General features: G+C 53.5%; 3 protein-coding genes across 11 annotated transcripts; 2 read left to right on the top strand and 1 right to left on the bottom strand.

Annotated features, from left to right (window-relative positions):
- Positions 1-482: 482 nt before the first annotated feature.
- On the top strand, positions 483-6,766 carry CD37 (CD37 molecule). Of its 4 annotated transcripts, none has more exons than XM_059383228.1 (9): positions 483-619; positions 1,314-1,388; positions 1,510-1,582; positions 2,452-2,576; positions 2,676-2,750; positions 3,282-3,386; positions 4,000-4,236; positions 4,607-4,690; positions 5,684-6,766. In XM_059383228.1, the coding sequence occupies exons 2-9, from the start codon at positions 1,320-1,322 to the stop codon at positions 5,759-5,761; spliced, it is 846 nt and encodes a 281-aa protein (XP_059239211.1). In that variant the 5' UTR covers positions 483-619; positions 1,314-1,319; the 3' UTR covers positions 5,762-6,766. The 4 variants fall into 4 exon arrangements, with proteins under 4 accessions (XP_059239211.1, XP_059239210.1, XP_059239209.1 ...); XM_059383227.1 differs by having other exon boundaries at positions 487-619; positions 1,234-1,388; XM_059383226.1 differs by lacking the exon at positions 483-619 and adding an exon at positions 809-1,037.
- TEAD2 (TEA domain transcription factor 2) lies at positions 6,226-20,760 on the bottom strand. 4 transcript variants are annotated; one of them, XM_059383224.1, is made up of 13 exons: positions 20,666-20,760; positions 18,739-18,976; positions 18,371-18,435; positions 17,819-17,881; positions 16,671-16,682; positions 16,340-16,447; positions 16,179-16,237; positions 13,173-13,237; positions 12,083-12,231; positions 9,083-9,256; positions 8,363-8,524; positions 7,533-7,685; positions 6,226-6,822 (listed from the first exon to the last, which is right to left on the bottom strand). In XM_059383224.1, exons 2-13 carry the CDS (start codon positions 18,968-18,970, stop codon positions 6,709-6,711), a joined length of 1,356 nt encoding a protein of 451 aa, XP_059239207.1. In that variant the 5' UTR covers positions 18,971-18,976; positions 20,666-20,760; the 3' UTR covers positions 6,226-6,708. The 4 variants fall into 4 exon arrangements, with proteins under 4 accessions (XP_059239207.1, XP_059239206.1, XP_059239204.1 ...); XM_059383223.1 differs by having other exon boundaries at positions 8,402-8,524; positions 20,666-20,744; XM_059383221.1 differs by having other exon boundaries at positions 20,626-20,713.
- DKKL1 (dickkopf like acrosomal protein 1) lies at positions 19,872-26,290 on the top strand. Of its 3 annotated transcripts, none has more exons than XM_059383231.1 (5): positions 19,872-20,165; positions 22,336-22,510; positions 23,030-23,170; positions 23,293-23,385; positions 25,896-26,290. In XM_059383231.1, exons 2-5 carry the CDS (start codon positions 22,355-22,357, stop codon positions 26,205-26,207), a joined length of 702 nt encoding a protein of 233 aa, XP_059239214.1. In that variant the 5' UTR covers positions 19,872-20,165; positions 22,336-22,354; the 3' UTR covers positions 26,208-26,290. The 3 variants fall into 3 exon arrangements, with proteins under 3 accessions (XP_059239214.1, XP_059239213.1, XP_059239215.1); XM_059383230.1 differs by lacking the exon at positions 19,872-20,165 and adding an exon at positions 21,888-22,073; XM_059383232.1 differs by lacking the exons at positions 19,872-20,165; positions 23,293-23,385 and adding an exon at positions 21,888-22,073.
- Positions 26,291-27,873: the final 1,583 nt, after the last annotated feature.

Here is a 27,873-nt window from a genome sequence, read left to right as displayed (position 1 = left end):
GGAGCCTGCTTCCCTTTCTCTCTCTCTGCATGCCTCTCTGACTACTTGTGATCTCTGTCAAATAAATAAATAAAATCTTTTTTTTTTTTTTAATAAAATCTTAAAAAAAAAAAAAAAAAAGTAGATGAGATCTCTCAGCAAGAGAGGGTGCTGAGTCTCTAAGAGGCACTGGTTTTCCAAGGCCTGGGTGGATGTCAGGATGACAGGAACATCCCCAAACATGGAAATCTGGCTTGACAAGAGTAGGCCATGGGGCAACAGGGGGCACTTTCAGAGGCTTCGGGGTGTGCGGCTCAGGTCTGGAGACAAGCAAGCAGGGGCAGACATAGATCTAACTGTCAAGGTCCCGGGTTCAATCCTAACTCCTCCCCAGCCTCCCCCTCTTGGGGCCCCAGTGCAGATGCAGGAAGTACTGCTAGAGGCTCAGCTTCCTCTCTGGGTGTTTAGGCACTGCCCAGCCACCACTCCCCCCTTACTCCCAGGGACCTTCCCACTGGGGGCACTGCAGCACTTTCACTTCCCCCAGGTGCCCAAGCCCTGCCCTAGCATGCGGGAGCACTGCGCTCTACACTTGTTGCCAAGAACAGGATGCAGACTCTGAGAGGGGGCCCATGACAAGGTGGGGGCACATAAGCAGAGAAAGGACTGGCCTGCAGAGAGAAGGGGCCAGAGACAGGGAGGAGATAGATGCGGGGGGGGGGGGGGGGGGGGCGGTTTGCGGGGAAGGGAGGGCAGGGAGGGATAGAGACCCAGACAGAAGGGAACAAAGACCCAGAAAAGGGAGGACGAGAGGCTGAGGGCTGGGAAGGGGTGGGGTGGGGGGACAGAGAGAGATGCAGAGACGGCAGAGCTTAGCAGGCAGTGAGGTCAGAGTGTCTGTGAGGTCGGCTGCTGTCCAGGGCTGGCCTGGGGTCCCGGTGCCCAGAGTAGGTGGATGCAAGGAGCTCAGGGGTCCCCCAGCCTGAACCATGGAGACCTGGGAGGGAGTACCCAGCGTGTCCTTGGTGCCCAAAAATTCCAAGGCCCCTCCAGCACAGGTGTGTGTCCCAGTGGGGCAGGTGAGGGAGGCAGGGGGGGCGCAGAAACAGACCAGAAAGCCACCTCGCCTGTAGAGGGAGGGGGTGGGGCTCCACTGCTGGCGGGGGGTGGGGGGGTGGGGGGGGGGGGGGGGTTGCCGCGGAGAGACTTCCTCTTTCTCTGTGTTCTTCCTTTCTCCCTCTCTGTCTCTCACAGCTTCTGTCTTTCTGCTCGTCTCCTCCGGGCCCAACACCTCTTCTCTTCTGTCCCTCCCACGGGCTGCTGACCCCTCTTAGGTGAAGATGTCGGCCCAGGACAGCTGCCTCAGCCTCATCAAATACCTCCTCTTCGTTTTCAACCTCTTCTTCTTCGTGAGTTGCCACATGGCTGCCCAACCCAGCCCCAGCCCCTGCCCCAGCCCCCTGACCTGATATACCTTACCCAGTCCCCCTCGCCTTTGCCCACCGCCATATTCCCATCTCCTCTTGCCAGGTCCTAGGCAGCCTTATTTTCTGCTTTGGCATCTGGATACTCATTGACAAGACCAGCTTCGTGTCCTTTGTAGGTGAGGGGGCCAGGGCCATCGGGGAGGGCCTCCTGGAGCAAGCATGACCTGGTCTGCTCCCAGGTGACGTCCTAGGGGGTCTCCCTTGTCCCAGGTTCTGTTTCACAGCCTGCCACTGCTCTTAGCCCCTGCAGTCTTCCTCTGGCAAATGAATTGTGCATATGAATGATAATAAAAAATGGTAAGAGCCATTTCTCAGGCACTTCCTAGGCGGTAGAGCTCATGCAGATGACTATCAGACCCTCCCACAGACCTTCCCCTCTCTTGAAGTTCAGAGAGGGGATGTCATTTACTGGATGTTACACAGCAAAGAAGTAGAAAAGCAGAGAGAACACTAATAATAATAGGAGAGTCGTAATAGAATCATAGTCACGATCCTAATGGTTCAGATTTAATAAGTGTTTGCCCTGTATTGAGGACAGTGTTGAACGCGTGCCTCCCATGTGTCTCTTAAAATAACCCTAAGGAATAGAGATCTTTTCCTGGCCCTCAGGGAGGTTTTAGTGATCCAATGTCACAGATCAAGTGATGGGACTGAAACTGCTGGGGGTGAAGAGGCGCAGGTGGAGGAAAGAGACTGAGAGCAAGAGGAAGAAACGGCCTCCAGAGAGAAAGGGGACAGAGATCCAGAGCAGAAACAAAGAGCAGGGGGGTGGGGGGCGCAGAGACTCAGAAGGGACAGAGTCCCAGAGAGAAGAAGACAAAGAATCCCAGAAGGAGAGGAATAGAGACTCAACATGTGGCAGGGACAGACACCCAGAGAGTTCCTCAGAATACTGCTCCCCAGTTGAATGGCTGTGTGGGTGGGAAATGGGGCTTCCTGGAGCTGTGCGCCTGAGCACCATGTCACCGCCTCTCACCTCCCCCAGGCTTGTCCTTCGTGCCCCTGCAGATCTGGTCCAAGGCCCTGGCCATCTCAGGAATTCTCACCATGGGCCTTGCTCTCCTGGGCTGTGTGGGGTCCCTGAAGGAGCTCCGCTGCCTCCTGGGCCTGGTGAGTCCCCTGTCCACATCCCCCCTCAAACAGAGCCCTGGCAGCCTCTGTATCCTGGTGGGGGGGCGCTCAGTCTGACCTCTCCACTCTGCCCACCAGTATTTTGGGATACTTCTGCTCCTGTTTGCCACGCAGATCACCCTGGGAATCCTCATCTCCACTCAGCGGATGCGGGTGAGCTTGGCTTCCCCTCCCACACTCCCCCCAAATGTATGGGGGTGGTGGAAAAAGAGAAACAAAAGCAGACACAACTGACAAGGACAAAGGAAAATAACAGTGACAGGCAGAGGAAGACAGAGAGAGACAGGGACACAGAGAAGACGCACAGGAAGATAGAGACAAGGAGATTCAAAGCAAGATCACGACGACGCGGATGGAGGAAAACAGACATAGCAAGACAGACAGAGATCCAAGGGGAAACAAACAAAAAAAAAAAAAAAAATGGGGGGAAAAACGGGTGCCTCCCAGAGAGACAGAGACCTAATGAGAGACCGTGGGAGATAGCGGGGGAACAGAAGGACGGTAGAAACGGGCAGATTTTGAGGAACAGAGACCTAGCTAGCCATTCAGTGAGAAATCGAGAGCGCCTTCAAACCGCTCGGGGACCCCTTGGGACTGAGAAAGCCCGGGAGTAGCTGGACTGGGTAGGGGCAAACCCGGGTGGAAACCCAGCCTCACAATCCAGCCTCACTCTCCGCCTCGTAGCTGGAGCGGAGGGTGAAGGAAATCGTGCTGGAGACCATCCAGAACTACCGCTCGCGTCCGGAGGAGTCGGCGGCGGAGGAGAGTTGGGACTACGTGCAGTTCCAGGTGCGTGAGGTCCCCGCTTGCCCAAATGCTTATCCCTCCTTCTAGCTCTGGGATTCTGACGTAGCTCTGCCCCCTGCCCCAACGAAGCGGGTGTGGGGTAGGGTTACCTTCTGGTAACCCCCAATGTCACCCCGACCCCAGAAGATAGCCGAACAGACTCGTGTGGCCATTTCCCTCCAGCTCCCAGACCCTGGAGAGGCTCCGTTTTCTGCCCCGACAAGACTTCGCCCTCAGTCCCAACGCCCTAGCGTGACCCAACTCCCTGATCTTTAGTGACTCTGGCCCCAGGGGACCCGGCCCACGTGAGACTCCATTCCCTGGTTATTCACGTGGCCCTGCCTTTCCATCAAAATGTCCCCTACCTAGGCTGAATTGCACTGCCCACCAGTCTTCTGCAGCTCCTCCCACAGCCCCAGGTGGCCCGTGATTCGTCTCTCCCAACCCCATGTTCCCCTATTGCCCCCAAGCCTAGCCCGCCATCCCCCCGCCGTGCCCACTATCTAGCCCTCTGCTCCCCAACACGACCTCATACACATCATCCAGTCCCCTGAATCCCCAAATCATCTTGAATCCCTCCAGTCCCTGTCCCTTTGACTCCCGTCCCTCTTCGCAGCTGCGCTGCTGCGGCTGGAACTCTCCTCGGGACTGGTTCAGTATCCCCAGCCTCATCAGCAACGAGTCGGAGGTGCATCGCGTGCCCTGCTCCTGCTATAATTCATCGGCGACCAATGACTCCGCAGTCTTCGATAAGCTCTCCTTCCCCCAGTTCAGCCCGCCCGGACCCCTGGCGCGGCCCCGGCACAGTACTGACCTTTGCGTGGTTCCTGCAAACAGCAATATCTACAGCGAGGTGGGGAGGGCTTGGAGCCCGCTAAAAAGGGGAGCGCCCTCTGCGGGGGTAGGGCTGCGGTCTGGGCTTGCTTCCCCCGGGAGACGGAGCCGATGGACTAGGGAAGGGTCTGAAGGGTGGGGCTATGAGAAAGGGGCACATCAGGAGGGGTGGGGGGGCCCTAGGAGGGACCCGGGTTGTAGGGGCGGGGCCTAAAAGAAAAGGCGAGGAGGGTGGGACCAGGCGAGTTGGAGACTAGAGAACCCTACTAACTAGGATGAGAGGCGTCGCTTGAAAGAGGGGTGAAGGCTAGGCTAAGGAGAACAGTGGGCACGGGCTTGAGGGCGAATCCCAGAAAGACCCTACTTTTAACTTTATCCCACATTCCCAGGGCTGCGCGCGGAGCCTCCAAAAATGGTTGCACAACAACCTCATCTCCATAGTGGGCATTTGTCTAGGTGTCGGTCTGCTTGAGGTAATTTGGTCCAGCCCCCACTCGCAATAGGCCCTACAATCCCTAGATGGCCCTACCCCAAACACCTGGGAAAGGGGCAGGCCTAGAGCATCAGCCCATTCATATTCTCCTGCCTCTCCGCCTGCACGCGGGAGACCTACCCCTTGCAAGCCCCGATTGGCTGCACGCAGGAAGTAGGCGTTCCCTCCCGCCCTTGCGAAGCTCTCATTGGCCCTCCTTAGCGATCCTGCCCCCTGCTCGTGGCCGCAATATCCCTCCCCTTTCCCTGCAGGTGAGTGTGGCGGGGCTGAGCCTGCTACTCTTGCGCAGGGCGCTCCGCCGGGAACGCCAGCGGCAGGTGCTGGGCGCCTGTGGTTCGAGCCCCGGGCCTGGACCTAGTGCTGATGGCGGCGGCGGGCGCTGTGGTGTACTGAGCAGCAGCGGGCGTAGCGGCGGTCTGTGGGGTGGCTGGGGCATGGCGGATGCCTGTCCCAACTGGGGGGACAAGTCCCCACAGGGCAAGCTGCCCGTGGCCCTGGGGCCCTGGCCGCTTTGGGATCAAGACGAGGAACAACCTGAGACCGGGAGCGCGGGCGAGGAGGTGGAGGTCGAGGTGGAATTAGCAGCCGAGGCAGTGAGAAAGACAAATGAGCCTCCAGAATAAAGTACCCTGGGCTAGCTCCGGATCTCACTCCTTCCCAAACTTTGAACCTGCGCTAGACGCAGCTGAATACTCCCTATCCCACCCTGTTCCCTTTCTTTCCATCCTCCCCACCCCCCGCATCTTTGGTAGTCTACCCCAAGCCCCCAAATTCCCATCCCTGACCCACCTTTCTCAACCTGGCTGAGCTCCCCCTCTAACCTCACCTTTCTCCGACCCTCCCGAATCTCCACACTTAATTTTCTTCCCCTGGCACTACCCCCTTTTTCTCCCTCGGAACACCCACCATCCCTACCCCAGTACCCCTCGCCGGACCCTGTGGACCTCTCTGACCAGGTCTCCTTTCTCTATAGCTCAGCTTCATGACGCTCTCGATATTCCTGTGCAGAAACCTGGACCAAGTCTACGACCGGCTCGCTCGGTACCGCTAGGCCCCAGTCTCTTCCCAAAGCCCTGCCCCGTCCCCTTCAAGTGCCCTAGGGGCTTCCCTGTGGTCTGTAAATATTTGTTCAATCCCCAGTTTGCCCCAACCGCTGAATCCTCCACCTCCTCATTTCCCTGGGGGACTCAGATGTCTGCCTGCCCAGCTGCTGTCACCTCTCCCGTGGGACCTGGGGCTTCCGGCCACCAGCTTCCTGTCCCCAAAGATACCTCATTTCCTTGCCTCATCTTTTGGCTTACCACCTCCCACAGGATTATTTTCACCCAAACCCCAAATAAATCCCCTGCGTTTTGGTAAAATAGTTTTATCCTCTGTCAAAACACAAACCAACACACTTTGCGGGCGAGGGGAGGCAACACAGTATATAGCCTACATCTTGTTGAGAAGAGAGGATGAGATTTAAAAGCCTCACCCCACTGTTTGTCCAGCTGAGAAAAAGTCACGACCCTAATACCCACTTATAAATATCTCTTGTTATATTAAAAAAAAAAATATTTTCAGGGCCCACCTGGCTCTGCTCCTGCACAAAGGGTTAACCTTCAATATTTGATCTCAAGGTCACAGGGTTAGGTTTGGTAAAGAGAGGCAGATTGGGAAAGGGGAGGGGGGTGCTGAAAAAACAGAGGGACAAACCAACATACTTTCTAAGACCTGAACCAAGCTGCGGGAGGGCGCCTGTTAGAGACTGAGAAACCAGTGCTGTACTTCGGGGCTGTCTCACTTCTGTCCCCAGTCCCTGATGATCTGGAGCCATCTGTCCTTTTCAGACACCACCGTGAGGTCCCAATATCAGGATCCATCTTTTCAACTCACCCCCCAGCTTGTAAGGTCCTCTCTAACACAGAGCAGCCCCCTCCCCAAATGAGCATGAAGTAAGCTGGAGGTCTTTCCTGGGAGGAGGGTAATCTGGGGGGTGAGTCATTTTTGGGTCCCCTTTTAGTCTCTGACCAGGCGGTAAATGTGATGCTGGGCCCCCCGCTCACTGGTGGACACCTCAAAGACATAGGCGGTGCAGAGCAGCAGCTCCTGGGTGTCTCTGTTTGTCACCACCTGCCAAGGAGGCCAAGAGAAAGGGTTTGTGCACAAAAGGGAGAGCAGAGACTACTGTGCCCTTCCCGGGGTACCACAGGATACCTAGGAAAGAGGTCCCCACCATATCACATTCCCTAGGTCAAGGGGATGCCTGACATGTCCAATTCCCCATCTGAGCGTCGGCAGTGAGGGGCCTCCCATTGGATGGCATAGCAAAGTTAACCAAAGTAGGGGTGCGTGGGCGACTCAGCTAAGCGTGCAACTCCTTGTTTCGGCTCTGGTAATGATCTCATGTTCTGAGATCGAGCCCCACATTGGGCTCTGTGCTCAGGGTGGAGTCTACTTCATATTCTCTCTCCCTTCTCCCTTCAACTCTCTCAAAATCTCCAAAGTTAACCAGAGTTCAGGGGGATCCCACCATATCATGTCCCCTGGGCTAAGGTTAGGTTCCCTGTGAAACGGGGGCTTGTCCCTTAAACCAAGAATCCACCGTGGGATGCCTTCTAAGTCCGTTTCCCCAGTGAGGGGGAATCCCCCTAAATGAGAGTGCTGTGGACTCCCCACCACATCAGTTTCCTGGGTAAAGGGGTCCCCTAAACAAAGGCTCAACTGTAGGCTCCCCCTGTGTCACGCCCCCGCCCCCATGCAAGGGTCCCTGGGCCAAGGGGCCATTGTAGGCACTCCCCACCCCATTGCTTGCCCTGCTCGGCCCAGCCCCAGTGCCTCACCTGGAGGATGGTGAAGTTCTCCAGGACGCTGTTCATCATATAGCGCTCAGGTAGCTGTCGCAGCTTGTGCAAGAAATTCACCAGGTACTCACACATGGGTGAACGCAGCAGGCGGTACACAAACCTCCCGTCCTCCAGCTGGGCACGCTCCGTCTGAACCAGGGTGGGGGGCGCAGAGTGGGCAGGGCAGTGACCCAGAGACACAGGGCTTGCCCCAGGCACTCTGTGCCTCTCCAATGCCATGCCCACTCCCCACTACCGTCATCCCCACCATCACTCCAACTGTGGTATGGCAGAGATGGGACCTGGACCCATGGGTCCTCGATTTGGGATCCCTGAGCCTGCAAACGAGGGACCCCTCCAGCCTCTCAAAACTGTGCTCTGACCCTTCTGAGACCTCTGGACTGCTCTGACCCCCAGGCCCTAAGATACCCTCACACCCTCCAAAGACCCTCCCCTCCACTAGGTCTCCAAACTGTACTTGACCTCTGAGTTCAAGACCCCTCAGGCCCTCAGCGATCCCTCAGTGCGACCCCCGAACCTCCTTGCCCTACAGATTCCTCTATACCCATAAGACCCTTTTGAATCTTAGTGACTATAAATCTCCGTACCACACATCATCTCTGAACCCTGAAAATAACCCCTACATGTGACTTGGGGACACAATATCAGCTCTAAGCCCATGCATGAATGAAAACCCCAAAGATGATAGGACAACTCCCCACCCCAAGTGCAGGAGCTATTGTGGCTCTGATCCCTTCAGTCTGTACCCCAAAAGTGGCATGTGTCTGGGCGCTCACCTGCCCAGAGCTCCACCCCTCCAGCCTCACCTCCACCTTCTCCACCACTTGCTTGCCAAAGGAGCAGACCTTGGAGGAACAGGTGAGGGTCATGTGCTCCAGGCTCTCGTACTGGCTGCTCACTCCATAGAAGCCTCCACTGCTGCCGCCGGTCCCTACCTCCTCGCCACTCGGGCCCCAGTTCAGGTCCGCCTGGGGGGTGGGGAGGCACAGGTAGATTCCTTATAAATGATGGGGACTCTTCTCAAGTGGGAATTCTGCTCCATGGCCTGGTTTCCCCCACAGCCCTGCAGCTGCCTACCCCTCCTCTGCATTCAAAGCCCGGTGTATCCATGGGCCTGTTTCTGGAAAACACCCACCCTTCAATTGGTACTAGAGAAGCCTGGCTCCCTGAAATGGTCCTGACCCTCTCTCTCCAGTAATAGTCCTCCCAACAGAGGAGACCAAGAATTCAATTTTCTTCTCCTGAAGCCCCCAACTCGGGAGTTCAGCCCCTTCCAAGGCCCTGGTTATTAAGGAGGCAGGTTACTCACTAGTAACCTTCCCCTCCCCACCCCTTCATGACCCTGGTCGTTAAGGCAAGTGGCTACTCCCTAGCAAAGGGGCCTGGAGGCCCAAGTCCTATCCATCCCATCCTGGGGGTAAAACTGCTTGTTGTTCCCTGTTCCAAGGGGGACTTACTCTCTGAGCATCCCCTTCCATGGGAGACCACGTGACTTGCAGGCACTTTGTTTCGGCAGCAGAACTCACCCAGAACTTGACCAGGAAGAAGGCATGAGGAGGCCCACGATCATACAACTCCCGCAGGCCACCCTTTTTCTCAGGGAATTTGTCATAGATCTGCCGGACGTCCACACTCTCGAGGGGGGGTGCTCCAGGGCTGGGGCAGTGCTGGCTGATGTGCACGAACAGGTGCCTCTGGTACTGAGAAGGGTGGGCCATGGGTGAGGAGTGGGAGATGGGCTGCACCCTGGGTGCTCTCTGCCCCCAGCTCCCACGAGCAGATTCACACTGTCCACCCAGACACTGGGCCTGACTCCCAAGCACTGTCGCCCTTCCCTTCTGTCCTACGGCACCTTAGTCCCCAAGTCCTGTCCCCTGCTTTCCATCCCCACGGCCCCATCCTCTCCACTCTCTCCCCAGCCTCCACCCTGGCCTCCCAGGCTCCAATCTCCACTCTTCCGGTCATCCCTCACAGATCCCCACAGCTGACCGTGGACCTCCCCTGCTCACAATCTCCCTGTGGCTCCCCAGAGCACCTAGGACAAACCCCACACTCCTTCAACCTGGCCCTACACTGAATAGGTGGTCCCAAATGTTCAATCAATGGATGGGTAGATAGATGGATGGAATCCACTTAGCCCGCAAGACCCCCGACCTGTCCCCATTCTTATCACTTTCTGTCCAGATTCTAAAATCCTCATACTTTCCCGATCTTCTTTTGCATTACAAATCTTCCCTCCATCCTCCAAGGCCCAAGTCTATGCAAATCTGCCTCTTCCTGGAAGCCTCACTTGATCACAATCAGATGAGACTTCCCATTTCTATAGTTCCCCATCACCCTCAGGACAAAGCCTAGATCCCTCAACTTGGCAATGCCAGCTCCTCCAGAACTGGCACCTGCCCACCTATCTGCAGCTGCACCAGCTCCCATACGTTATTGGACTATGTGTTTCCCTGAATACTTCATGCTGCTTTCATCTCTGTACCTGCAATATAAAGTTCAGCACATGGCAAACTCCTACATAACCCTCAAAGCCCAACTCAAATGTTGTCATTTCAGGGAAGCCTTGACTAACTTCCCAGGCAGAATGACTCCTCTGGGGAATGCTTGGGTGGCTCAGTTTAAGGTTAAGCGTCTGCCTTGGGCTCAGGTCATGATCCCAAGGTCCTGGGATGAGTCCCACAATGGACTCCTTGCCTGCTTCTCCCTTTGCCCACACTCCTGCTTATGCTCTGAAAATAAATAAACAGAAATTTAAAAACAAAAAAAAGTCTCCTCTCTACACCCACAAAAACTTGAGCTTCCCCTATCCCAGCACATACTCATTGTTCAATGGACATCTATTGGGAGACCTACTGTGTGCAAACACTATTTTGGGCCGTAGGGCTAGAAGACAAAGTCCCTAACATCATGGGGATGGGGTTCTCCTGGAGTCTACTCACAAAGATAGGTAATTTTAATAAAAATCAACACACAGATAATATAAATTTCAGAGTGATGAACGCTATGAAAAAAAATTCCCAATAAAGAATAGTAAAGCAGGGGCGCCTGGGTGACTCAGTGGGTTAAAGCCTCTGCCTTCGGCTCAGATCATGATCCCAGGGTCCTGGCATCAAGCCCCGCATTGGACTCTCTGCTCAGCAGGGAGCCTGCTTCCTCCTCTCTCTCTCTCTGCCCACTTCTGATCTCTCTCTGTCAAATAAATAAATAAAATCTTTAAAAAAAAAAAAAGAATAGTAAAGAAGTAGAGCATGATGGCAGTGGGTATTTTCCATAAAACAGTCTGGGAAAGCCAATCTGAGAAGATAAGCAGAGGCCTGAATGAATGGAGAGATACAGTGGCGGTATCTGTGAACACATATTCAAGGTGGCAAGAACAGCAGATGCAAAGGCCTTGATGTGTGTTTGAGAAAAAGCATGGAGTGTTTGAGAAAAAGCATGGAGGCCAGTGTGACCAGAGGAGAGTGGGCAAGGATATAAGGGCAGGAGGTGAGGACAGAGCAGGAATAGGAATCAGATCATGCAGAGCCTTGTGGGCAACTGAAAGGACTTTACCTTTGCTCCAAGTGAAATGAGAGGGTTTCAACTTGGGTTTTTTAGGACCACCATACACAGCAATTGGTGTTTATGTGGCTGTGGCAGAGCCTGCTAAGTGTTCACAAACTCCCCATTCCTTTTCCCACAGTTAAACTACACTTCCCAGACTCCTTTGCAGTGAGGTGTGGCCATATGACTAAATTCTGGCCAATGGGATGTGAGCAGAACCTGATAGTTGCCACTTACAACCCAGACCCATAAAAAGTCTGCAGGATTTTTTGGTCTCTCCCTTCCACCATCTGCTGGCCAGATGCAGGGAATCCAGCAGCAGATTCTGAAGCCCTAGAAAACGTCAGAACCACAAAACGGAAGGAGCCCGAATTCTCTGAATCACTGCGTGGAAGGCTCCTACTTGAACACCTACACGGAAATGTTACATGAGTGAGAAACTGGTGTTACATTCATTTCCTGAAAGTTAAGGTTATTTCTGCGAACAGTCAACCCACCATGACTAATATGCTATCTAGCTCTTTCCTAGCCCAGGAAACGCTCAAGTCTAGAAACAGGATCTACTCTTCCAGGTTCCCAGTCTCCACCACAATGCCTGGCACACAGCAGGCCCTCAAAAACGTTTACTGAATGAACAAGCAATGACCTGGCAAGTTTCTCTGACCTTCCCAACCGTGACCCCACGACCATCCAGTTCCTCCACGCTAGCAGTTCTCAAAGTGTGGTCCCCAGGCCAGCAGCATCAACATCGCCTGGGAGCACGTTAGAAACGCAAATTCTCAAGCCCCACGCTGACCTATCGAATCAGAATTTGAAGGTAGGGCCCAGCAATCTATGTTTCAACAAGCCCTCCATGCTATTCTGAGACATGCTAAAGTTTGAGAACCAATGCTTTACCCTTTCCCTTCCTATCACCCTCTGTATTCCAACCTCCAGCCCCTGCCCTCCCCGGCCAGTGATGATTCTAAAATTGCACTCACAGAATCAACTGCATCAGGAGGTTCCACAAAGGCTGAGAACTCCACCAGCTGCAACCGGGCAGTGCCCAGGGCCCGAGCCTGCCACGCTGGGGGTGATGGGGCAGGTGGGGGCAGGGCAGGGGGTGACAGGGCTTGTGGGGGCTCGTACCCTAGAAAGAGAGAAAAAAAAGGACAAAAATCCTTAATGTGTATTGAATACATAGAGCACTCTTCTCTCTTGCCTGCCTCCGCTTAGAAGCTAAAAAAGCTAAATACTCACTTTCCCAGCCTCCCTTGCAACTAGAGATGGCCATGTGACACAGTCCTGGCCAATGAGACGTTAGGGGAAATCTGCTGAGGGGCTTCTGAGAAGGAGTTTCTTCCTGAATGAAAAAGACAGAACTTTGGGAGGAGAAAGCTTTTGGCCCTGGTCAAGTCCTGCTTGAGACATGATGCCTGGAATCATAACAGCCATCTTGGGACGTTAAGAAAGAGACCAAGGGACCTATACAAATGCCAGTCCCAATATCGCTGAGCTGCTGAGACAGCGTAAGAGCACCCCGCGTCCAGACTCTTTGTTATATGAAATTATTAAGGCCTTTATTAATTAAGGCACTATTACTTTGGGCATTCTGTTACTTGTAGCCAAAAGCACTGCGATTTGATGAAATCTGTGGAACCCTCAAGTTCTCTTTCACCAGTGTGTGTTCTTAGGACCACATCAGCCCCTGGATCCAGCCATGCCTGAAGCCGTCCAGCCACTCCTGAAATAGCAGTTACCTAAACCAGTAAATTCCTTTTTTTTTTTTTTTAAGTCATTGAGCTTGATTTGAGTTTCTGCACTTGCATCTGAAAGAATCTTGACAAATACACCTTCCCCATGTCTTCCAGGCTAGCACGCGGCAGAACACAAATCCAGTGTGTCTGAATTCAGAGGCCATGATCTTAACCACTACAAATTCTATCACTCATCTTTCCATACCCCCTGCAAGATTTGCCTCAAATCTGGACCTCTGTAGAAATGCGTGCCCTGATCAGTGGAAGGTGAAGAAAAAAGCAGTTGGGGTTGGTGAGAGAGGGGAGACAAGGCAGGTATAGAGCAGACTCTTACCTGGGAGGTCAGTAGATGGGGGGGTCAGTGACAAGGAGAACGGTGTCTGTGAGAATGGCTTCACGCTGAGGGAGAAAGGAAGCTGGGGGTCAGCAAGGTAGGAAGATAACTGTACCAGCTAAGGTTTACCAGGGACCATTCCAGATCCTTTGCTAGCACGTAATGTGCAAAAGTTCACAGAATCCTCACACCCTAGGAGGTTAGGTGCAATTATTCCTCTTCCCATTTTGCATAGGAGGAAACTGAGGCACACACCATCACAGAGCTGGGGCACAGAGGAGCCTGGGCTCAAATCCAAGTCAGTCCCTACTACAGAACCTGTGGTCTTGTTGACAACATTTCAGTGCCTCTCACAAAATGGCAGAAAGAGAAGAGAAACAGGATCTCAGGAGGTGGGGAAAGAACACAAGGGAGAGCCCATGTGGAGAAAGAGGAGGGTAAGGAGAAAATGACCAAGGGTTACGAGATGGGACATCGGTCCAATGTCCAGGGTGGGGAAGCAGTGTAACAGAGTCTACATGTCCAATCTAGACTCTGTCCAATCCAACTTCCTTCAGTGATGGACATGTTCCGTATCTGTACTGTCCAGTACAGTAGCCATTAGCCACCTGTTGCCACCAAACACATGACACGTGACTACTGAGCACGAATGTGGCTAGAGTGCCCAATGGACTGAATTTTTAAGTTAATTTTAATCGACTTAAAATTCAGTGACTGCATGAGGCTAGGGACCGTGGTATCTGACAGCCCGGCTCTAGAGGCCAATTAGCCATGGGTAGCTGAGGAGATGATTGAGACTGAAAGGTCGGAGGCCATGGAGACAACACTTGGGGTCGGAGGTCAGGAAGAGGTCAAGAATCAAAAGACAAGGGGCACCTGAGACTCTGGACCTCAGTGTTATGGATTCAAACCCCACATATGGTATAGAGATTACTTAAAAATAAAATCTTGGGGCATCTGGGTGGCTCAGTGGGTTAAGTGCCTGCCTTCAGCTTGGGTCATGATTCCAGGGTTCTGGGATCAAGCCCCACATCAGGCTCCTTGCTCAGCGGGGAGTCTGCTTCTCGTTCTTCCTCTGCCTACTGCTCCCCCTGCTTGTGTTCTCTCTCTGTCAAATAAATAAATAAAATCTTAAAAAAAAATACTTAAAAAATAAAATCTTAAGGGACGCTGGGGTGGCTTAATCAGTTAAGCATCTGACTCTTGATTTTGGCTCCAGTCATCATTTCATGGGTCATAGGATGGAGACCCATGTTGGGCTCCCTGCTCAGCATGGTGTCTGCCTGAGAGTCTCTCTCTCTCTCTCAAATAAATAAAAATAAGATAAAGCAAAATGAAATCTTAAAAAAAAAAAAAACTAAAAATATTAAAAAAAAAAAAAGAGTCAAAAGACCAGAATCAGAAAAAGACACAAATTCCAGGGACTTTCAGACCCCTCACTCCCAGGGGCCTTGCCCTCGTACTCAGCATCCCCATTCTGAAATCTAAATTCCAGGACCCTACCTACTGACTTAATCTCATATCATCAAGGCTGCTGGCCAAACACCACCTCCTCAGACAGGCCCTTCTTGACCCCTGACTAAAGAGGGCACAAACACCTTGTTTTATTTCCCACATTGATTCTTTTCTTATGAATGCTTATTTGTTTACATGTTTATTGTCGGTCTGCGCACCCACCCCCTTCCTGGACCCTGCTCCAAATATGGAAGATCCATGAAGGCAGAGATCCTGTCTAACTTGTTTAATCCTGTGTTCCAGTGTAAGCAGAGGACCAGGCACTTAATAGGTTCTCAATAAACATTCAACTGACTGGCCAGTGGCTGAATAGATTTTCTCATTTCCTGGAACTCACCAAATTTTCCTACCTCAGGGCCTTGGCACATGCTGTGTTGACTGCCTAAAATATTACCAACCCCCATTCTTCACCTGGCCACGTCCTATTCTGCCTTCACCATTACTTCTGCACAGAAATCCCCAGGATTCTCTCCCTTAGCCCAGAACCTGTTGCAGTTCTTCAGAGCATATCACATTCTCTTTCATTTTGTGTTTAGGTGGGTGATGATTTAATTAACCTTCATCTCTCCCTTTTGGCTATCAGCTCCCCTACAGGTGGGACCCCAGTGCCCAGAGCAGTGCTCGCTGACCCACCCCTCCTTCCAGCTTAGCCCCCTCCTTGCAAGCCTCCAATTCCTTCTGCCTAGGGGACTTGTTCTGACCCTTTCCTGAGTCCCAGCACCTCACAGGGGAAATTTCTTCCCTCCCTGGAAGCTGGATCCCACAGCATGTCACTTCACTTGTCACCCCCAACACCACTCCTCACGGTCTTGTGGCCACATGGCCCCCCCAACGCCCCGCCTGGATCCACTGGCTCCTCTCTGGACTGAAAACTGCCCTTCCCATGAGTCTCTGGGGCCTGTTTCTCTTCTTCCAGGCAACAAACACATTCTGTCACCCTCAGGGCTCTCTCAGGGCTGAAATGGACATTCCCATGTACCTCGGGGACCCATTTCCTTCCTTTTGAATCTGAGAGAAGACACCTGCTCTCCCCTCAGGCCTAAGAACATCCCTACAGGATGAGAACACGCCTTCCCATGAGCCTCTGGGACCACCAAATCTCACTGGAATGCCATTTTCCCCACGGACATCCTCCCATCCTCGCACATTCACCCAGTCCCACACTAAGCTCCTTTCTTCTCCAAACCTGCTCCTCCCCCAGGTCACCCATCAACAGACTGTCACCAATCCCAGTCACCACCAGACCCTGGGCACTATCCTTGCCTCCCCACTCCTTCTCAGCCCGTGAAACCCCTTCTCTGGACTCTCTATGCCCTGCCCCCCCACCCCCTAGTATCCCAAGTCAAGCCTCGTCCTCCTCTCCAGACCCACACCCCAGCCTCCTCTCCAGGATTCAAATCCAGATAGCTGGCTACAGAAGCAGGTTAAGAAATGTCTCTCTAGAGGGAATGGGGGAAATGGGGGTGATGAGCCAAAATAGAGAGTACTCACTCTGGAACATTCCAGGGAGGGCCAGAGCCCCCTGACCAAAACTGGAAAAGCTCTGAAGCCTGGAAAAGAGACAAAGAAAGGGGGAGTGGGGGTCACTCAGTGCCTTGTTGAAACCACAGCCCACCCCCCTCCAGTTCTGAGCCCCACAATCTCTCAGCCACCTGAGGACCAGCAGGGCCCAGTTTGGCCTGCAGGGAAGGTGCTGAGATGAGCTGGGCTGAGGACATGGTGGCCATGGTCTGGAAAGCCTTGTCCTTGGAAACCTGGTCCTAGAGGAGAAGTTGAGGTCCATGTTAATGGGGAATCCCAGTCGACACAGCAGGGTGGGTCAACGCCAGGGAGGGCAAGCATGGGGAGATGCAGAGATGGGGAGTCCAGGCAAAGGATTGGAGGAGGGCGCAAATCTTTCTTCTGTGGCCCCCTGCCCCTCCTGGCCCCCTCAGGCATGTCTGGGGTAAAGCAGCGGGTGGGAGGAGGGGCAGGGGGACTTACCACATTCAAGGCCTGCCCGTGGGGGTGGGGGAGGGTGCCAGAGGAGGAAAGAAAACACGACTTAGGAAGTGAGGCCTGGATTCTCACCTTCCTGCCCTCCCAAACCCTATAGTTTCACCACCCTGGGCTGAAAAATGGGAGGAAGGAGAAGCAAGGATGAATATGGAACAGGAAGTAGAGGGGCCCAAGCCTAGAGGGGAAAAGGAGTTCCTATACCCAGAATAAAGGACAGTATACAGTATAAGGATTTCTAGGTCCAAAAAAAGAGCTGGAAGTGAAGGTTTCTGGATATGTAGGCAACAGGAAGTGAGAACTTCAGACCCAGAGGGATACACAGTGGACACTTCCTAGCCCACACAGGACAGAGATGGGACCATGAGGTCCAGAAAAGACCAGAAGTGAAGGTTTTTTGGATCTGGAGAGAAAGCAGAGGAAGGCTTCTGAGTATTAAAAAAAAGAGGGGGGGGACAGGAAGTCATGGTCCCCATATCCAAAAGAAGAGAAGGAAGAGGCAGAGAAGACCCCACACCCTAGTGGGGAAGAAAATGAGGGTCTCGGGCCAAGAGGAAACCAGAAATCCAGCAGATGAAGAAAAAGGATGTGAAAATTGCCAAACAAAATGAAGATTTCTGGGCACAGAAATGACAGGCAAGCCACGTGGGGACCAAAATTGGGAAGATGAGCCAGAAAGAGATGAAGAGGAGGTCCTCATTGTACAAGAGGGGAAAGGGAGGACACCAGGAGGAGGAGAGGAAAGGAGAGGGAGAAGGAAGACAGCAGTAGCCAGAGGAGAGGCCCAACACCCTATCCTTCTTGCCTGTCCTGAGCTAAATCTCTGTCCCCTTCTCTCTACAAATCTCTTCCTCTCCCAGGACCTCTATCCACCCAGCTTGCTGGGCCACTAACCACCGGCCCCCGACCTGGGATCTCTACTTCTTCATTCTGTCTACATCTCCATGTGACTCTGTACCCATCTCTGGTTCTCTGCTACCCACTCTGGGCCTCTCTGTCCCCCTTTCTCTGGATTTCTGTTGACCTCTCCTCTGGATCTCTGTCCCCTTCTCTCTGGGTCTCTGTATCCCTCTCTCTGTTCCCCACTCTCAGGGTCTCTGCCCGCTCTCTCTGGGTGTGTCTGCCTCACTCCATACCTTGAGCTTGGACTGGATTTCCCTTGATTTCCTTCGAGCCAGAACCTGGATGTGACTAGAGACCTGGGGGTAGTGACAGAGAAGCAGACTCAGGACAGAGCCACTGGCCCCTTGAATTCCCTCTGCCTTCCCACCCTCCAGATGGCCCCCAGAGCTCCCAGAACATGAACGATGACGAACGCACAGAACAAGTTAGCTATCTCAGGCACATGCTAACACAGACGTGTCCACAGAGGCTAGTCTCTTCTAGCCACTTACACAACTGATCTCCCCCAGACCCAGCAAATCCAGGCCTCCTTTCCTTTCCTCATCTTCTCTCTTTGGATCTTTCAGTCTCTCTACCTTAGTCCCTGTTGCTAACACAGCTGCTAAGAGATCCAGACCGAAACAGGCACAGCAGAGCAAACTCACAGAGGTGCCAACAAGACAGACAAAAAAACATGAACCAGATCCTCCTTGAACCTGAACCTGCCCATCACAGGATGCTCACCCACCCTCACCCCAAGAAGACAAGCCCACCCCAGAGAGAGGCCCACAAGTCAGTCCTGACACCTGTTTGCGAGTTCGGGTCTTCCCTGTTCTCAGCTTGATGTAACGGGCAATCAGCTCATTCCGACCTGAAGAGTCAAAGACGGGACAGAGTTAGACTTTCATGGGACCTCTCAACACACACCACACCAGGGAAGGAGAAGTAACAGTTGCCAGAGGTCTGCAAGCAAGCCAGCCTACAGATCATCCCAGCTCTGTGGGAGATTTCCTGCCGCAGGCTTTGGAGCCGGGCTGCCAGGTTCAAATCCCAGCTCAAGCAAACCACTTTACCCTTCTGTGCCTCAGTTTCCTCATCTGTGCCAACAGCGATGCCAGCTGCTACCTGAGTCTTAATCAGCGGGGGCCAGGGAAAAAGAGAGGGGCTGACTCACCATACATCTTGCCTTCATCAGACAGGATGATTTTCCGACGGCCACATGGTGGGTAGATGGCCAGGGCCTCCTGGAAGCTCTGCTCTATGTCCGGACTCCACACTCCTTCTGCATCCGGGCCCCCATCACCCCCAGCCCCCTCGCTGCCGCCGGTGCCCTCCTCACTTCCTTCCTCACTTCCTGTCCAGCCACTGCCATCGTCCAGGGGGGCCCCAGCCCGGGGTTCCCCCATCTGGGCCTGGAGGAACACAGAGCTCAGCAAGGTGCCTCCCCCCACCCCGCCCTCGCCCCCCCCAAACCACAGAGAGATGCAGGGCAGTGAGGGCTCCAATTGCTGGGTCTAAGGGAGGAGAGGGTGAGGGGGCCTGGATTTCTGGGTCTGAGGGAAGCAGGAGGCTGAGGGCCGGGACTCCTAAGTCCTGCAGAAGGGGGCTCGATTAGGGTTAGGGACAGCTGAGGGCGAGAGTGTCCTCTGTGTTTCCAGGGGAGCCTGGGGTGTGGTGAAGTCCTGAAGACCCCCAAGTAATGCCTGGGGCGCATGGCACATGAGGGCCGAAGCTTCGGGTATGGATTACTGGTTTGAAAGAAGACAGGAGTCGGGGCCTAGTTGCAGGGAAAGGAGCTGTGGATGAGATCTTCTCAGTCCCACCCCAAGAACAGGTGCTAGGATGTGAACAGCAGCTGCGAGAAAAGAAGGAGGAGGGGCCCCAGCCCTAGTAAGACTGAGGGGGAGGGGGCGTCCAGAGAGAGAGGGACAGAGACCCAGAGATCACGAGACAGACTTCCAGAGATGGGGAGACAGAGATCCAGTATCGGGGGACAGACACCCAGAGAGTGGAGGCAGAGAGACCCAGAGAAAGAGGGGGACAGAGGGCCAGAGAGAAGGGGACAGAGAGCCAGTGAGAGGAGGGACAGAGACTCAGGGCAGAAACTCAAGCCCAGACCAGGAAAGACCCACAGAACCACAAACTGGGGGGCAAGGGCGCCCTGCCATCAGGAGAGCCAGAACAAAGGGCCCAGGCGTCCCCTCCCCCAGTTTCGCACAACCCCCATCTGGGGAGGGGCTGGCCGGCAAGGGCGCCTCCCCTCTGGCCCTCGGCCCCGCCCCTTCCCTCCCCTCCCCCTGCGCCGTGGGCTCGGATCCAACTCAAGTTCCCAGTGACTTTCCGGAGGCCAGGAACAGGGGAAAACTTTTTCCAATACAGTCAGATCCCGCCTCCCGGGCGGCTCCACGTCTTCCACAGCTTTCCCAGGACCCCAGAGTCCAGGCTCCCATCCCCCTCCTCTCTCGGACCCTGGAGCCCAGGCCGAGACAGACAAAGACCCCAGGCCGAGTCCAGTGGCGCTGAGGCGTTCAGGACCCCCGTAGGCCCAAATCCCAGCCCAGCTCTCCCCCATGTGGCCAGACAAAGGGACGGAGGAGCCGGGTAAGAAAGATCCCTACTAATTTCCCGCCCCAGGCCCCAAACTTCCGAAGAGACAAGACTGAAGATCCAGAAAGCACTGTAGCCCGGCCCTATGCCACCCCGGAGGCCTCCTTTCTCCATTAGGAGGATCAGGCGTCCACAAATGACACACAGAAACCAACTCGGTCAGAAACACGCACGGGGTCCTTTCTCACTTCATACCCACACCGCCGCATACACTCGCACCCACCGGACACAGCCGCCCAAGTCCCCAGCCCTCACCCACTCCCGAGCGCACAATCCCAAACTCAGACCCAGCAAGAGACACCCCAACTCCGGCGAAAGTTCCAACACCTCACTAAGACTCGGTCCCAAGCGCAAACTCGGGCCCGCGGGCAAAAAGAGGGCGCCAAGCAATTCACAGACCCTCCCGCAAACACCTCAACTCATAACTCGTAGCTTCCCACCCCAACTCACACACCCCAAAGCTGGATCCCCGACTCCCGCCGGCGCCTTCCTACCTCCCGGCCTGGGGCTGGGGAGCCGCGGGCGGGCGGGGCTCTGCAAGGAGAAAGTTGCCCGGGAGCTTTGTTTGGGAAAAGTGGGAGGGACCGGAGGGGGGGGGGCGGGCCCGGGCGCCGGACACAGGGAAGGGGGATCCGAGGGTGACAGTTTGGAGGAGGATTTTTGCTTGGCAAAGGTGGAGTCTAGCTTAGGCTTGGTAGGAACTTCGGGATTCGGATGCTTGCGTCTCTGGAGTGGAGAGGGATGGGGGATCCGGACTCCCAGATTCCAGGGAGGAGGTTGATAGGGGCCAAGAAACGTGGGTCTGAAGGAGCAGGAGTCTGGGAGCCTGGACTTTTGACTGCTCTCTAGTGTGTTTGTATGTTGGGGATGTGAGAATGATAAGAACACAAAAGATCTTTTCTGTTCAGCCTCAAATATAGTTTTGAGGATTAAGGTATGTGAGGGTGGGCTTCCCGTGACTTTGCCAGAGTTGAGAGGCGGGCGAGAGGACCGGGAGTTTATTGGAGCGCCACGGGAGTGCAGATTCTTGCAAACAAACACACGCATCAGTGGACTGGGGTGGCAGCTGTCCCAAACCAGGAGAGACCGTCGAAGCCCGAGCGGAGAGGAGCTAGGGCCCCGACTCCTGGGTCCCTTAAAGAGGAGGTGTTGGATGTTTAAACTCAGGGAAATAGAAGGGCCTGGGGTCCGGACTCTGGGACCCTAAGGCGAAGGGAGCCTAGATTCCGGGCTCCTTGGAAGGTGGAACACAGGGCTAAATTTAAGTTTCCAGGGAGGGTGGGCTTTTTAGTGGAACGGAAGAGGGCTCCCGTTCAGCGTCCCGACATGGCACTCTGTTGAATGCAGAAATCGTTTCAAATCCCCAAAATTCAGAGGAAAATACAAATCGAGGGTAGATGAACCACAGTGTTCAGACTTGGGTACTGGGAGCCGAAGAATGGAACTGAGGGGTCTGGCTGCGAGACCTGGGGCACAGAGGACTGGCCCACGTGTGGGGGCACGGCTCTAAATCAAAGGGCATTGCCATCTGAACTGGAGTGGGGCACAAGGGCCAAGATCCGAGAATACAGGCCACACTAAGTCTTCAGGCCCGGGTCACCCGGCAGGGGCATGGTCTGACGGTGGGTGTGGTTAACGGTTGGGGCGTGGTCATAGGGCGTGACCACCCAATAGAGGACCTGGCTCTTGAGTGAGGTCAGCAGATGGGGCGTGGTCAGATAATTGGGGCGAGGCTAAGGCTCGCGGAGCTCACCCAACGCTCCAGGTATCCCGCCTGGGCTCGAGGCCAGAACTGTTTGGATTTAACAGTCCGTGGACCGACGGCCGGAGTCTGAGTCCGGTGACCGGACTGTAGTCTAACATAAGGCGGGACCCAGGAGAAGGGGCGGGGCGTGGGAGAAGGTGAGGAATGAGATCTGGGTATGAATGTGGGCGAAGAAGAGGAATGAGATCCGTTTGTGAGGCAGCACCCTGAGGAGCGAGCCTGGGTGGAGGGGCGGGGCCTGACGCGATGGAGGTGGTAGGGGACAGAAGGACGGAAGAGGGGCTGTGGGCGGGGTGTGAGGAATTGCTGGGGCCAAGGATGATGGGAAAGCAATGCTTGTCGTGGGTGGGGGCGTGACCATTTAGGGGCGGGGACTCTGACCCCCTACCGCTGCCACAGCCTCCCGGCCCGCCCCGCAATGTGGCAACCTCTAGTCCTGCTGCTGCTGGTCCCTTCTGCCCTGGTGCCCCCCTCCACTGCAGCCCCGATCCGCGATGCTGATGCCCAGGAGAGCTCCTCAGGTTTTCTAGGCCTTCAGAGCCTAATCCAAGGCTTCACCCGGCTGTTCCTGAAAGTGAGCAATGGCAAGGGTTGGGGGTAAGAAGAGGTAAAGAGGAGAGGGACGGGGGCAGATGGGGACTGAGGGATGGAAGGGGTCCGGAGAGACCGAATGGAAGACGGGTTGAGTCCAGGCGGGAAGAGAAGGAGTCAAAGGGACCAAGAGAGATCAATAGAGAGTGACAGGAAGACCGAGGGATAGGAAAAGAGGGAGGAAATCAAACAGAGAGGGAGATGGGACAGAGACAAAGACTGATGGAAAGAGAGACTCAGAAGGAGAAGGGGATGGGGCCACAGAGACAGTGGGCTGAGGGCGGGGAGGAGGGAGCAAAAATAGGAAGGTAATGAGACAGAGCCCAGGACAGGTGGGTGATGGGGCAGAAGGTGACCTAGTTAGGCGCTAAGGGTCAGAGGACAGAGAGAGAAGGAGCTGGGTGGTATGTGGGGCAAGGTCTCAAGGACATCCTGGTAGGGCTGCAGCTTTACTGGGGAGTCTTGAGGCCCAGCAGATCAATGGTCCCTCCTCTGGCCCAAGGATGACTTGTTGCGGGGCATGGACAGCTTCTTCTCTGCCCCCATGGACTTCCGGGGCCTCCCCAGGAACTACCACCAAGAAGAGAACCAGGAGCACCGGCTGGGGAACAACACGCTCTCTAGCCACCTCCAGATTGACAAGGTGCCTGTGCCAGGAAGTCCCTCCTGGAGTCTCCCCACAATCCCTCATGCTGCAGTATCAGTGGGGAGGAGGGCAGAGGCAGGAAGCGGTTTTGCTCTCACTCTCTCCTCCTGTTCTCACAGGTGACAGACAACAAGACAGGAGAGGTGCTGATCTCTGAGCAGGTGGTGGCATCCATCGAGCCAGGAGAGGGGAGTTTGGAGGGTGACTGGAAGGTTAGGACATGCCCCTTACAAAAACGTCCAAGCCCAAACATTTTCTGCAGTCTAGGAGAAGATGACACTCCCATTCCAACTGCTCAGCACCTTCTCTCCCTGAGCCTCAGTTTTATCATCTGTCAAAGGGACCAACGAGCTCTCAGAAATGAGGTTTACAACCTCAGTATATTTTCCACTCACTTTGTAAACCCCAGAGAGTTCTGTAAACCAAGAAGTGCCTTTAATTCTGCATGCCGGGTAATCTTCACCCTTGTAAACCCCAAAGTGTGTTTTTATCTCAAAGTACTCTGCAAACCTCCAAGATTTTTTAATCTGTCCCAAAGGGCTAGGCAGATCTCTCTCTCATAAACTTCAAAATGTGATCTTTCATTCCAGAGTGTTTGATGAACCCCAAATGCTTTGCGTTGCTCACCTTTATAAACTTCTTAAGGGAGATTCTAGCCACAAAGTGCTTATTTTCTTATCCTAAAACGTTTTAAGAACCCCCAAGCACTTGGCAAACCCAAGTTTGCCAAACTACACTACCCCCCAGGTCTATATTTTTAAATTTCCGAATCAACAGAAGAGTTGAAAAAAGACATAATGCAGTAAACCTGTATTCCCTTTTCCATAGAGCAAGATTTCTTAACCTTGGCACCATTGGCATTTGGGGCTGGATATTCTTTGGTTGTAGGGGCTGTCCTATGCCCAGCAGGATGTTTATAAGCAACACTACCTCTACCCACCAGATGGAAGTCGCGCCCCCTCCCCCACCAGTTGTGACAACCAAAACCATCTCCAGACTTCCGTTGAGAACGACCGGCCTAGATACACCATTTGTGAACATTTTACCACATTTACTTTTTCTTTACTTTTTCACTTTTGAACTCTGTGACAGTAAATTACGGACATCACGACACTCCACCCTTAAATCCTTCAGTGGGTATCTCCAAAGAATAATGCATTCTCCCACACGACCACGGTACCATTTTTTTTAAAAGATTGTATTTATTTATTTGACAGACAGAGGTCACAAGTAGGCAGAGAGGCAGGCAGAGAGAGAGGAAGGGAAGCAGGCTCCCTGCTGAGGAGAGAGCCCGATGCAGGATCTCAGGACCCTGGGATCATGAACTGAGCTAAAGGCAGAGGCTTTAACCCACTGAGCCACCCAGGTGCCCCACCATGGTACCATTTTTTTTTTTAAAGATTTTATTTATTTATTTGACAGAGAGAAATCACAAGTAGATGGAGAGGCAGGTAGAGAGAGAGGAAGGGAAGCAGGCTCCCTGCTGAGCAGATAGCCGGATGCGGGACTCGATCCCAGGACCCTGAGATCATGACCTGAGCCAAAGGCAGCGGCTCAACCCACTGAGCCACCCAGGCGCCCCATGGTACCATTTTTAAACCCGAGAAATTTAACATTGAAAATCACACCATTATCTCTATCAGTTTGCTAGGGCTGCCTAGCAAACTAATAGAGAACAAAGTAGAACAGTAGAATAGATTGGGCGGCTGAAACAACAGAAATGCTGCTTCCCAGTTCTGGAGGCATTCAAGGTATTAAAGGTCAAGGTGTCACGAGGGTTCCTTCTTTCTGAGGCTGTGACGAAGAATCCGTTCCACGCCTCTCCCCTAGCCTCTGGTGGTCTGCAGAAAATCTTTGACATTCCTTGAAATGCAGAAGCGTTCCCCACACCCCCAACCCTGCCTTCATCTTTCATGGCCTTGTCTCCTCTATGTCCAAATTTTGGACATGTGCACCTCTATGTCCAAATTTTGCCCTTGACATAAGGATACTGGTTGCATTAGATTTGGCTCATCCTAATGACCTTGTCCTAACGAAGTCTGCAGTGACCCTGTTTCCAAGTAAGATCACGCTCTAAGGTACTGGGAATTAGGAGTTCACCATACGAATGAGGGTGGGGGCGTGGAGACAAAATTCAGCTCGTAACAATCTTCTACAGGACTCAGAAAAATGCTGCCTCTCATTCAGTAGTTCTGGATGTATAATTTGCTAATTTTTATATTCTAACAAGCTCTCAAATGTTGCTAATGCTGCTGGCCCACAGCCAACACTTTTGAGTAGCAAGGACCAAACAGACATTCAGTCCATACTCAAATGTCCCAAAAGAAGGACCAAAAGCTGTCCCTAAGAGCTGATTTGGTTTTTGATCCAGGATTTGACTGAGGATCCCATGTTGCAACTGTAGTCATGCATTAGGAAAGCCAGGAGCTTTTAATCCCAAAGTGATTTGCACATTTCCAATTGCTTTCTAAACCTCAGAGTATGTTTAATCCTAAAATGCTTTGAAACCTCGGAAATGTGCTTTCAATCCCAGAGTATTCTATAAATCTCAGTATTTTTTATTCTAATACACTTGTAAGCCCCGTGCTTTGTAAACCACAAAATGAGCTTTAAACTCCAAAACTGCCCTGTCAGCGGCAAATTGGGCAGAGTATGCCAGTGAGGAGGTAGCATCTTGGGATTGTCATTTGGAGTTTGAGACCTCTCTGTCCCTCCTCCCCAGGTACCCAAGATAGAGGAGAAGGAGGCCTTGGTGCCACTCCCAAAAGCCGTCGACAGCTTCCACCCAGAACCCCATCCCCGAGTGGCATTCTGGATCATGAAGCTGCCAAGGCGGAGGTCCCACCAGGATGTTCAGGAGGGCACCCACTGGCTCAGCGAGAAGCGACACCGCTTGCAGGCCATCCGGGACGGGCTCCGAGAGGGGACCCACGAGGACAGCCTCGAAGAGGGGACCCAGGGCTCCTCCCACTCAAGGCTGCCTGCCCGGAAGACCCACTTCCTGTACATCCTCAGGCCCTCCCAGCAGCTATAGGGGTGGGATCAAGGGAACACCTGCATGTACCCTCCACCAGACCCCACCCCAAGCACCATATAGAAATAAAGTTCTTACATCTAGCAGCACTTTCTCCTTTCAGGATCTGTCCCCAGGCCTCAGCTGACTGGATCATGGCAAGTCCCCCCCTCAATCCCAGCCTTAAGAATAACATCTGATTGTGCTACTGGCTCTTGCCAAGGTCTCCAGGTTCAGTTTTCTCACTCAGACATCTGCCTGCTCATCGACCAACTTTTGTCACCTCCAGCCCCACCCATCCCCTCAGTTGCCGACCTCATCACCTCCAGTCCTATCTGTCCTCCTGTTCCCAATGTCTGTATTTGTTTCCTATCCCTGCCCCAACGAGTGATCACAAACCAGCAGAGAATGCGTATGTATTCTCCTGGCAGATCTACAAGTCAGAAATCCAGACTGCCTCAGCTGGTCCTCTGCACAGGGTCTCCAAGGTCAAAATCAAGGGGTTGGCCTGCTGGGTTCTTAGCTGAAAGATGCAGGAAGAATCTGCCTTTTTTTTTTTTTTTTTTTTTTTTGGTCAGTGAAAAAGCATAACCAGGGGGAGACACAGGCTTCCCCCTGAGCAAGGATGCTGATGTGGGACTTGATCCCAGCACTCTGGGATCAATGCCCTGAATCCAAGGTGGGCGCATAACCAACTGAGCCCCCAGGGCATCTCTGCACACTCTTATTTTTATCTTTTCATTCCCTGACTTTTTTTTCTTAAAAGATTTTATTTATTTGACAGACAGAGATCTCAAGTAGGCAGAGAGGCAGGCAGAGAGAGGGGGGAAGCAGGCTCCCCCCGAGCAGAGAGTCCGATTCGGGGCTCAATCCCAGGACCCTGGAATCACAATGTGAGCCAAAGACAGAGGTTTAACCCAGTGAGCCACCCAGGTGCCCCAACATTCCCTGACTCTTGACTTACAAGCTGACTCCATCTTCAACTTGCTGTTTGTCTCTCCCTTTGTCCCTCTGTCTGTCCATGCCCAACTCCTGACACACCAACTTTGTCAGCCAGGCCTGATGCCTCAGCCAAACCTGGAAGTTCACAGACCCTGTCTTGGGTGCCCTGTCCACTTTGTCCTCATGCCCACTTTGTCCCCATGCCCACCATGTCTCCTGTTCCCTCTGAGACAAGACCTCTCATGAAGTAGATACATCAGGGGATGCCTGGGTGGCTCAGTCGGTTAAGCATCTGCCTTTGGCTCAGGTCATGATCCCAGCATCTTGGGATCGAGTCCCACTTCGGGCTCCTTGCTCCTCGGGGAGCCTGCTTCTCCCTCTGCCTCTGCCTGCCACTCTGCCTGCCTGTATTCTCTCTGTCACTCTGACAAAAATCTTTAAAAAAAAAAAAAAAAAAGACACATCAGGATCCTCTTGGTGCTGAGTCCTCTGAGGGATATAGACATGACATGAGTTTTCTCCCTTGAAGCCCAGGCTCAGGGTCAGATCACCCCACCGACAGACCCAACGCACTCAAGAACTTAGAAATGCATGGGCATAAATAAAAGTGAACTTTCTTTTGAAAATTTAGGTTTGGGGATGCCTGGGTGGCTCAGTTGGTTAAGCATCTGCCTTCAGCTCAGGTCATGATCCCAGGGTCCTGGGATTGAGGCCTGCGTCAGGCTCCCTGCTCAATGGGAAGCCT

Source organism: Mustela nigripes, chromosome 17 (genome assembly GCF_022355385.1).
Source record: "Mustela nigripes isolate SB6536 chromosome 17, MUSNIG.SB6536, whole genome shotgun sequence".
Taxonomy (NCBI): Eukaryota; Metazoa; Chordata; class Mammalia; order Carnivora; family Mustelidae; genus Mustela; species Mustela nigripes.
This window is presented reverse-complemented; position numbering and strand designations above follow the sequence as displayed.

Excerpts from the sequence above, each read along its gene's own strand:
- CD37 (XM_059383226.1), top strand. The coding sequence starts at position 969 with ATGGAGACCTGGGAGGGAGTACCCAGCGTGTCCTTGGTGCCCAAAAAT. Across the intron at positions 1,389-1,509 it reads TTTTCAACCTCTTCTTCTTC|GTCCTAGGCAGCCTTATTTT; the intron begins GTGAGTTGCCAC and ends TCCTCTTGCCAG. Across the intron at positions 4,691-5,683 it reads TAGGTGTCGGTCTGCTTGAG|CTCAGCTTCATGACGCTCTC; the intron begins GTAATTTGGTCC and ends CTTTCTCTATAG.
- TEAD2 (XM_059383224.1), bottom strand. The coding sequence starts at position 18,970 with ATGGGGGAACCCCGGGCTGGGGCCCCCCTGGACGATGGCAGTGGCTGG. Across the intron at positions 18,436-18,738 it reads TGATGAAGGCAAGATGTATG|GTCGGAATGAGCTGATTGCC; the intron begins GTGAGTCAGCCC and ends TTGACTCTTCAG. Across the intron at positions 6,823-7,532 it reads AGAACTTCACCATCCTCCAG|GTGGTGACAAACAGAGACAC; the intron begins GTGAGGCACTGG and ends CCTCCTTGGCAG.
- DKKL1 (XM_059383231.1), top strand. The coding sequence starts at position 22,355 with ATGTGGCAACCTCTAGTCCTGCTGCTGCTGGTCCCTTCTGCCCTGGTG. Across the intron at positions 23,171-23,292 it reads GCCACCTCCAGATTGACAAG|GTGACAGACAACAAGACAGG; the intron begins GTGCCTGTGCCA and ends CTGTTCTCACAG. Across the intron at positions 23,386-25,895 it reads GTTTGGAGGGTGACTGGAAG|GTACCCAAGATAGAGGAGAA; the intron begins GTTAGGACATGC and ends CCTCCTCCCCAG.